Source organism: Acomys minous (assembly GCF_964271855.1).
Source record: "Acomys minous genome assembly, chromosome: 19".
NCBI lineage: Eukaryota > Metazoa > Chordata > Mammalia > Rodentia > Muridae > Acomys > Acomys minous.
In genome coordinates this window covers 65,577,593-65,588,115 of record NC_140499.1, presented here as the reverse complement: position 1 = coordinate 65,588,115, position 10,523 = coordinate 65,577,593, and the positions used below count along the sequence as shown (strand labels likewise).

The 10,523-nt window shown below is 49.0% G+C and overlaps 1 protein-coding gene across 4 annotated transcripts in view; it reads left to right on the top strand.

Moving 5' to 3' along the window:
• The first annotated feature begins 3,711 nt into the window (after nucleotides 1-3,711).
• Nucleotides 3,712-10,523, top strand: part of PIP5K1A (phosphatidylinositol-4-phosphate 5-kinase type 1 alpha) — a 39,902-nt gene continuing 33,090 nt past the window's right edge. Inside the window, exon 1 of one of the 4 annotated variants that reach the window (XM_084769566.1) lies at nucleotides 3,712-4,235. In XM_084769566.1, the coding sequence (XP_084625692.1) occupies nucleotides 4,160-4,235 (76 nt within the window). In that variant the 5' untranslated portion in view covers nucleotides 3,712-4,159. The remainder of the gene's footprint in view (nucleotides 4,236-10,523) is intronic. The other 3 variants (XM_084769563.1, XM_084769564.1, XM_084769565.1) reach the window with 3 other exon arrangements.

The window sequence follows — 10,523 nt, the reverse complement described above, 5'->3', positions numbered from 1 at the left end:
GAGAAACTCTGTCTCAAAACAAAACAAAACAGAACAAAACAAAAAACCCCAACCAACCAAACAAACAAAAGAAATGATGATTAGAAGGTCATCGGTATGATCTTCTAGGTCAGAGGTTTACTGTGTCTCCATCCCTTTGGAGGTCAAATGACCCTTTCACAGGCCTGTCCCCATTTGTGAGTGTGTGTGTGTGTGTGTGTGTGTGTGTGTGTGTGTGTGTTCTTTCTTGGAGACAAAGTCTGTATAGCCCTGGCTGTCCTGGAACTTACTCTGTAGACCAGGCTGGCCTCAAACTCACAGAGATCCACCAGCCTCTGCCCCCTGAGTGCTAGGATTAAAGGCGTGCGCCACCCCCGCCCTGCTGTTTTCTTAAAACAGCGTCTCATGAGGGTCTCTCTATGCAATCCAAGAAAGTTTGGAGCCAGATGCACCCAGGCCAGTCTCAGACTGATCAACTGGTCTGCTTTAGTCTTCTGAGTGTGTCATGCTACTAGGCTGAGGGAAGATTTGGGTTTTTTTGTTTTTTGTTTTTTTTTGTTTGTTTGTTTTTTGCTTTTTTGGTGATTTCCACCACCATCTCCATCACTGGGAATTGAACCCAAGGCCTGAGGAATGCTAGGGAAGCACTCTATTACCGAGGTAAATCCTGAGCGAGGACAAGGGTTGTATCCATCTCTACTAGGAATTCTGAGTGCCTGGGATAAAGCTAGGAAAATCACTGAATGAAGAAGGTAGTTATTCATTTACTGTTTTTGTTGTTGTTTGTTTTTTTCCAGTGCCAGGGATTAAATTCAGGGTCTTGTATAAGATACGCAAACTCTCTTAACACTTAGTTACAACCCTTGTCCCCGAAGGTGCTTTGATAAAGCGCGCTCACATGCACTCAAGACAGGATGAACGGCCTCCTGTGAGGTCACCGGGTTGCCTCTCTTTTCAAAGTATGCACTGGTGAACTCCCTTTTCCATTTCCTCAGAATCACCGAGCCAACCCGGGCGGCTCTGCTTCCACGCCTGCTGCCTCACCCGGCTGACTCGGCTATGCTTGGAATGGTTGTAGGAGAGCAGCCCTGTGACTCAGGGGATACCTCCTCCAGGATGGAGACAGAGCTGCGGCAGGCTGGCTCAGGGGTACAGTGGAACCTGCTCCCTAAACATCCCTAGCTCTCCCTTTTGTGTATTGACGGTTGATAGAAGGGCATGCTATTTTGCCTATTGCCCAGGCTCTTCTAGAAATAAAGATTTTTTTGGGGGGGGGTAAGAAAAAGGGAAGGAAACTCAAAGGACCTTAACTCTCTGAGTAGCTGGAACCTCAGGCATGTGCCACCACACCCAAATGTTCAAAACACAAATTGTTGTTATTATTACTATTATTATTACTATTAGACAGTCTCACATATAACTGTGGCTATCCAGGCATTGGCTACGTAGACTATATTGGCCTTCAACTCACAGAGATCAGCCTGCCTCCTACTTCCTAAATTCTGGGATTAAAGTCATGGCCTATCGTGTCTAGCTCCACTACATATCAATTCCAACTCTTTTTATTTTTATCTTTTTTTGGGTCTCTCTGTGTAGCCCTGGCTGTCCTGGACTCACTTTGTAGACCAGGCTGGCCTCGAACTCACAGCGATCCTCCTGCCTCTGCCTCCCGAGTGCTGGGATTAAAGGCGTGCGCCACCACGCCCAGCCCTGTTTTTGTGTGTTTGTTTGGTTTTGGAGACAGGGTCTGGGAACTCACACTGTGGAGCAGGCTGGCCTCTGCCTCTGGAGTGCTGGGATTAAAGGCATGTACAATCACTTCCCTGCTGAAAATTCTGTTTTTAACTGCCTTAGTCATTCAAGGTTTTTTGGCCTACTTACAATTTCAGAGTCAGGAATAGTAATCTCTACCTCAGCTGATTTTTAGAGCAATTTAGGAAATAGAATTGACTGAATTAACACTTAATTAAAGTGTGTGTGCACTTGGGCACGTGGAGGCTGGAGGAAAGCTGCAACAAACAACTCTTTTTTTTTTTTTTTTTTTTTTTTTTTTTTTTGGTTTTTCGAGTCAGGGTCTCTTTGTAGCCTTGGCTGTCCTGGACTCACTTTGTAGACCAGGCTGGCCTCGAACTCACAGCGATCCTCCTGCCTCTGCCTCCCGAGTGCTGGGATTAAAGGCGTGCGCCACCACGCCTGGCAACAAAACAATTCTTTTATCCCATCGTGGGTCCCTTAGGGACATAACTTCGGGCATCGGGCTCGGAACCTCTATCCGATGAGCCGTCTTGACCGTCCCAGGGAACTGAATGCCTTTTCTGGTAATATGGACACTTGTTTATTTATTTTGGTTTTTCCAGATAGGGTTTCTCTGTGTAGCCTTGGCTGTCCTGGACTCACTTTGTAGACCAGGCTGGCCTCGAACCCACAGCGATCCGCCTGCCTCTGCCTCCCGAGTGCTGGGATTAAAGACTTGTGCCACTAAGCCTGGCTAATATGGACATTTTATTCAACAGAATTTACTGAGTGCCTAAGAGACACGTTTGCCTGTGAGTGGAAAGCACGAAGTCTAATTGCAGTGCTCTTCAGCTGGGCGACGGTTTCCGGTACAGCACAGCACCCAACACTTCAGTGCTACTCAGAAGCAATGCGGTTGAATTAGGAATGCTGGCTCTATTCGATGAAGTTTGTCTACTTTCAGTACCCAAGGGAGCACAAAGAATCCAGCAGATGGCAGTAAAGGAAACAAAAATTTCAGCTCTTGAAGGAAGAGGAAGAAATCGGAGTTTAAGGAATGGGAGATATCTGCTGCGGGCTTAGGGTCCCTTTGAAGGAACATCTGGGTCTGGGGGTTGTTTTTCCATGCGGTCTTTTAAAAAAAAATTCATTTCACAAATAATCATTGAGTGCCTGCCTTGCACAAAGACGTGACAGGCCGCGGACCTAAAGATGAAGAAGCAGCCGTTGCCTTTCAGAAGCCGTTTGTTCAGTGTGGGCCTCGCTAAGGCTCCCACAATGTTCCCAGCCGCCGAAATTCTCTGTAAAAACTGGGCAGAGTCCATATGCAGACCAGACTAGAACGGAATCCCTGTGTTTCTGTGCCCTTTGGAGTATAGATAAGTAGCAATGGACGCTAAGGCCGACTTTGGATGAACTTTGTGTGATACCATCTGATCAAGCTCTGTAGACTTTGTGACAGGTCTTTTAAACTTCGTTCTGACGTACTGTTGCTTCCCTTATTGTTGTATTGTTGACAAATCCTCACGGGCTTATTTACCAAACATTTGCATTTACTGAGCTCTTGTCACTAGCACTGTTTGACTCGAACAAAACGTCTATTTTCCTGTCCTGCAAAGGGAAGTCCCACAAGCCCTCACCTTAAACGGTAAAGCCGGGAAGAATTCTTGGTGGTTGTGATGTTTTGTAGGACACAAGTGCTTAGCGTTTCGGACTTGACAGCAGGGCTGCTGCAGTCGCGCGCAGCGTTCTTCCCAGGGCTGTCATCCGAAACGCCCGGTCCTTCGCAGCCCAGCCGACTTCCCCAGCCGAACGCCGCACGGTGGTCAAACACCACGAACCTATATTGGCCCAACCGAGCTACCGTAGGCGCACGGACTTCCGCCCGTGGATTCCTTAGGGTGTGGCGAGCTGGCAACACGTGACCCCACAGCCGCCTCCGGATTGGCTAGCATTTCCGGCTTGACGGACGGAGGCCGGGAGAAGGTGGGGCGCATGCGCAGTACTGTGGTTTTTTTTTTTTCCCCCCCCTCTTGGCCGCCCACCCAGAGCGGAGCCGCGGAGTTGGCGATAAACAGGCAGCGGCTGGGCAGGCGGGGGAGGGGGGCGAAGGCTCCGAGGGGAGACTCCGGTGCCCGGTCAGCGGGGGCCGCCCGGCAGCCGACGCCAATGTTTCCCGTCTTGCGGGAGAAGACAGCTTCTGTGGAGAACGGTTCAAGTTGCTAGGCGGGTGCGAGACCGGCGCGCTCCCTCCCCCCGCGTCCCCCCCCCCCAATGCCGGACGAGTGGTGCGGTCCTGAGCTTCTCCCCGAGCCCGAACGACGCCCGTGAGGAGCCCGCAGAACGCGGGTTCTGTGAAGAGACGTGGGGAAGATTCGATTCGGAGGAGAGGAAAAGCGGGATTGAGACGGGGAGCGAGGCCGCTGACGGGGAGGGGGCGGCCAAGATGGCGTCCGCCTCCTCTGGGCCGGCGGCGGCCGGGTTCTCGTCCCAGGATTCCGGGGTCCCTGCCGGTTCCGCGGGTGAGTCCGGTGTGGCCCGGGGGGGGGGCAGCTGGGGAGGTGACGGGAGCTGGAGCGGGCGAGTGCTGGGAGGAGGGGACCTGTAGCTGGGGATGCCCGAGGGGCTGTCGCCGCTGAGGAGGGCAGGACCGGACTTTGAAGTAGGAGGCCATTCTCCTGTTAGAGGAATTCGGGAAGGATGGGTGTCACGGAGAGAAGGGCAGCCTGTGGAAACACTCAACACTGTGTCTGAGGGGCGGCTTCGTCTAGAACTTTGAGGAGGGAGGATGGAGATTGAAGGTTGGGAGTTGAGAGGGAAACGGCAGAAATAGGAATGGAGAAACTCAGAGTTAATGGAGGCTGAGTCTTGTCCAGCACGCATCAGGCAGTGGGTTCAGCCCCCCAGGATCTTGATCAAACAACATAACCTAAATGGGGTATTGGTAGAGAGAGGGGGATCTCTTAGTGTGAGGTAGAGGCCAGGTTGATTGTGAAATTAATAGATCAAAATGTTCCGGGGGATTATGGGACTTAAAAGTATTGAAGAGTGCTTTTGACTGCTGAGGAGTTAAGTAATTGTGAATTTTACCGGAATTAAGAGTTACTGGAGTGGCCCTTACCCTCAGGCTCCCCTTAATGCGTCATTCCTCCCACCGTCAACTCTTGTCCGCTGCGGCGGCGCAGACACACACACACACACATACATACTTTCTCAAATTAACTCTTTTGGTGATTTCTATCTCTAGGCTGTACAGCTTTGGAAAGGAACGGGGAGTTTTCGTTGTTTGTGTTTTAAGACAAGGCACTTCCTAATGCCTTCCTGACAGGCTGAGATCCCTAGCGCTGGGATTACGGGAGCGCGGTACAGTCAGCACAGAAGGAAACATTTGAAACATGTGAAGGGTGAGAGGGGAGGTTAGGGTCAAGAGAGGGGATACATGAAATGGAGCCCGAGTCAGGCCCATGGTTTTAGGCTTTCTAAAAAGATGGGGAGGGGTGTGTGTGAATCTCAAGTGCTGTGGGGACACATTGCATAATAGGATAGAGCCTGCAGGAGTGCTTGGGGTGCTGTAGGAAGAAATCGCAGGGACTGGGCAGTGGAGAGAGGTCAGAGTGGTTAGGGATGGAGCGGGCTTGGGGGCTGAAAAGGCCCAGGAAGAAAAGCCACAGATTGTCTGTGGGAGGGAAGCTGTGTGTGCGGTGAATCAGAGCTGTTCTGGAGGCTCTGCCGGGAGTGCCGGGTGTTCTTCCTAACTGTGGGCCACTGGGCATCACATTCTTTTCTTGAGGGTTGATTTCCCACCCCCACCCCCGTGATTTTTTTTTTTTTGAGACAGGGTTTCTTTGTGTAGCCTTGGCTGTCCTGGACTCCCTTTGTAGACCAGACTGACCTTGAACTCACAAGGATCCGCCTGCCTCTGCCTCCCGAGTGCTGGGGTTAAAGGCGTGCGCCACCACGCCCGGCCACCCCCGTGATTTTTGTCCTTATCATTTTGAGTTGGCTTGAGTTCCCCCTTAAACATGACCACTTTAGAGGAAACATAGTCATAGATACCGTCCTCATAAGCTGCGATTTTATTTATGTGCCTCTATTTTTAGTTTCTTGGAGAGGGGACTTCTGCCTTTCCTCTGAAAGTATTAGAGCATAGCAGCTCTTGTTGCTTTCTAAATGTGAAAAAGGCTGATGTTTATAAAAGTGACAGTTTTTAAAAACTTGATTTATTACTTATTTGAGGGAGAGAGAGAGAGAGAGGTGGGGGTGGAGTGGGGGGAGGGAGGCTGTGTCGAGGCTGGTTCTCTCCCTCCATCTTTGTGAGAGTTCTGGTAATTGAGCCCAGGTGGTCAGGCCAGGACAGCAAGCACCATCACCAGCTGAACCGTCTCTCCCACTAGGATAACTTTTTTTCTTTTAATGCAGTGCCTTCTTTCCCCCCCGCCTTCCCCCCCGAAACAGAGTTTCTCTGTGTGGCCTTGGCTATCCTGGACTCACTTTGTAGACCAGGCTGGCCTCAAACCCACAGCGATCCGCCTGCCTCTGCCTCCCAAGTGCTGGGATTAAAGGCGTGCGCCACCACGCCCGGCTTGCAGTGTCTTCTTGAAATCTTACCTCATTTTCTAGCCAAGCATTTTCCTCTGCACCCACGTAGGGTTTCTCTGTTTTGTTCTGTTTTGTTTTGTTTTATCAAGACAAGGTTTCTCTGTGTATCCCTGGACTGTCCTGGAACTCACTTTGTAGACCAGGCTGGCCTTGAACTCAGAGATCCACCTGCCTCTGCCTCCCGAGGGCAGGGATTTGCTGCTGCTGCTGCTGCTGCCACCCCTCCCCTTTGTGTTTTTAAATGTCACTTTTAGAATTTCATTTTGAGAGTGTCTGTGTGCGCCTGTGAGTGGAAGCCAGAGGACAGCTGACAGGCGCTGCTTTCTCCTGCCATCGTGTGGGTCCTCCGCTTCCTCCTGTGTTACTTGTTGGCAAAAGCTTTTACCCACTGAGCATCCTTCTGGCCTAATGTAAACCACAACAAAGAACACTGGGCCCTACTGGTTGGCCCCTGGACTCCTGAGTCTTGAAGCAATCCTTTTGCCTTGTTCTACTGTATCTAGTAGCTGGTATACAGGTACACGTAGCTGCGCCTGGCTTTTCATAGTGTCATTGTTTTGTATTAAATGTTTATTTTTGCCATGGCTGTTTAAGCTCAGGGTCAGGTATAATTATAGTTTATTTTATAGGTGGTTAGTATCTGAGATTAGTTGGTATGTGTACTTAAAAGTTAGCTTTGAGAGTCAAAATAGTATGTTTTACTTGTTGCTGTCTGTGGACTCCTGGGTGATGCTAACTCTTCTGATTAATACCTTTGCTGAAGTCTGTGCTACCTAAAAGCTAGTAAATATTTTATTAGCTTGTTTTCTTTCTTTCTTTCTTTCTTTCTTTCTTTCTTTCTTTCTTTCTTTCTTTCTTTCTTTCTGGGATAATATAATGGAGACTATGCCCTGTGGTATGAATAGAGGTAACAAGAAACCCAGAGATGGGTATGGGGGACAAGGGTGTCTTTTTCTCTTGCTTGCTTGCTTTTTTATGAGGGAGATTTCACTAAGGTCTGTGAGCTTCTGCCTCCGCCTTCCTAGAGTTGGTTGAGACATCCACACTGAGCCATGAACTCTGGCTTTTTCCTGCCTTGAGATAGTCTTCCTGTCTTACCCAGGTTGGTCTTTAATTTATAATCTTCCTGCTTCAGCATCCTGAACTGAGAGTACAGGTGGGTACCACTGTCCTAATGTGACTTTTATCATTTTAAGTTCCACCTTTTTCTCTTCTAAATTTCTTTTTCCCCTTTGAGACAGTTTCACTGTGTAACCATGGCTGTAGAACAGAGTTACTTCTGGTCAGTAAGTAATTCAGTCTGCCTCTGCCTTCACCTGCCTTAGAAGTTTTGCGTATCCTTACTTTACGTGACATGAAGAAGATAACAAGATCGTGCACGCACACACAGTGAGCGCACACACACACACACACAGTGAGCACACACACACACACACAGTGAGCACACACACACACAGTGAGCACACACACACAGTGAGCACACACACACACGCACAGTGAGCACACACACACATACACACACACACACACAGTGAGCGCACACACACACACACACACACACACGCACAGTGAGCGCACACACGCACAGTGAGCGCACACACGCACAGTGAGCGCACACACGCACAGTGAGCGCACACACGCACAGTGAGCGCACACACGCACAGTGAGCGCACACACACACACACACAGTGAGCACACACACACGCACAGTGAGCGCACACACACACACACACACACACAGTGAGCACACACACACACACACACAGTGAGCACACACACACAGTGAGCACACACACACACGCACAGTGAGCGCGCACACGCACAGCGCGCGCACACACACACACACAGTGAGCACACACACAAAGTACATATAAAGTAAGTGAGTGGATGAATGAAGGCAGGAGGGCAGCTTTGGTGGTGGACAGTCCTTAGTGCTGACACTTGAAAGTGAAAGCAAGAGAATTGGGTAGAAGCCAATCTGGGAACATGAGACCCTGTCTTAAAAACAAGAAAGATTAAAACTACAAGCTCCCTTTTTTTGTCTCTTCTTTCTGTGGGTGCTTTTTTCCCCCAAAGATAAAAACTGTGACGTACAGTTTTTTCCATAGTGAGCCAGGTGGAGGGAATTTTTTTGTATATTCCAAACTAATCCCAACAGAGTCTCAGAGACATGTTGGCTAGATGACGGGGTCGGGGTGTGTCTGGGGAGAAGGCAGAGGCCTCTTAGAACATGTAATTAACTACAGAGTATGAGCCCATCTCTGTGCAGTGTAAACAGACTTGCTAAACACCAAGTTCTCACGGCCAAGAGCTCTATAAAAGGGACCATGCATTTATCTATTTGCAGCTCAGGGACCATTTTGTTAGCATTTAAGGGAAAACAGTAGGGCAGACAAGCTGAAAATCCTAGTACCTGCCAGGGAGGAGGTGGGAGAAAGTCAGGTTTTTGTTTGTGTGCGTGTCTGTGTAAGCCCTGTGTTCAGGTGCCTGCAGAAGTCCGAAGATGGCTGAAGATTCTTGGGGCAGAAGTTGCAGGTGATGGGAACTGAACTCCTATCCTCCGGAAGAAAGGCCAGTAACCGTTGAGTCCCCAGAATCATGCCTTTGAAGTTAGGCGTGGAGGTCAGAAAAACTGAGGCAGTCCAGTGCTTCAGAGAAAGCATCACTCAGCTTTGGACCAGTATCTGGAAGAAGGAAAAGACAGAATTAGGGTTTTTGATTCTGACTCAGGCAGGCTGCGTGGAGAAAGCTCCATAAGCAACTGCCTATTTGCGGGTGGAGGGAAGTGCTGTTTGGGCAGTTGGTGCTGGTTCTGCCATTTTAAAGGGTAAGCTTTTTTCCTTATATAAGCATGCATTTTGTTCATCCCTAGCCCCTTCCCCCACGTGCCTGGGATTGAATGCAAGCAGAAGCTAGTAAGCTAGTAAGCTCAACCACATTTCAGTCTTGGAGTGTGTGCGTGATAGTCAAGCAGAGCTCCAGATAGAACTGGGGTGGAGTGTGATGTGGCATATGCCTGAGTTTATCAAATTCCCAGGACTCAGGCAGAAGCAGGAATATTGCCACAAGTTTTTTTATTTTTTCACAGAGATCTGCCTGCTTCTGCCTCTGCCTCTGCCTCTCAAGTGCTGCGATTAAAGGCATGCACCACCATGCCTGAGTCTGGTGGTGGTATTTTAAGACAGGGTTCTCTATGTAGCCTTGGCTGTCCTGGAACTCACTATGTAGATCTGGCTGTCCTGGAACTCACTATGTAGATCAGGCTGTCCTGGAACAAAGAGATCTATCTGCCCGCCTCTGTCTCTCAAGTACTGGGACTGAAGGTGTGTGCCACCACCATACCTGGCCAGTTGTAAGTTTGTTATTATTTAACTTCTTTTTTCTTTTCTTTTCTTTGTATTTTTTTTGGTTTTGAGACAGGGTTTCTCTTTGTAGCCCTGGCTGTCCTGGAGTCACTTTGTAGACCAGGCTGGTCTTAAACTCACAGTGATCCCCCTGGCTCTGCCTCCCGAGTGCTGGGATTATAGGTGTGCGCCACAACACCCGGCCTTGTTTAACTTCTTGAAACACAGTCTTCCCGTGTAGCCTCTTTTGGCTGTGAGCTTGAGACCCTCTTATCTCTTTTCTCAGTACTTAGATTACTGGCATGTGCCACCACATGCCAGAATCATTCCTTCTCTTTCTTTTAACATTGTCACTTAAAACTGCGTGCTCCCTCAGTACTTCTCAGAAGCATGCTGGTATTTCTGAGTATTTTCATTTGGAGAACATTACTGTGCCTCCCACCTGAAGGAGTATAGCTATAATGATTCTCAGTATTCCAGATTAGGGGAGCAAAGAGGTGCTCTGGACAGTTCGACAAACACACTAGCGGGTGTGTGTTTGTTGCTTTAGAGAATTTTTAGCTTTTGATTTTGCTGGGTGTTTTGTTTTGTTTCGAGGCAGGGTTTCTCTGTGTAGCCTTGGCTGTCCTGGACTCACTTTGTAGACCAGGCTGCTCTCGAACTCACAGCGATCCTCCTGCCTCTGCCTCAGTGAGTACTGGGATTACAGGTGTGCACCACAAAGCCTGGCTTTAGTTTTTAATCTTTGTAGCTCTTGATCTTATCAAACTAGCTCCTAAGAGCATGTTGACTTTGAAACATTTAACTAGTAGTATTGGTAAGCATTGGATTGAGTTTCTGGAGGTGCCTGATGGGTGCAAGTTGGCT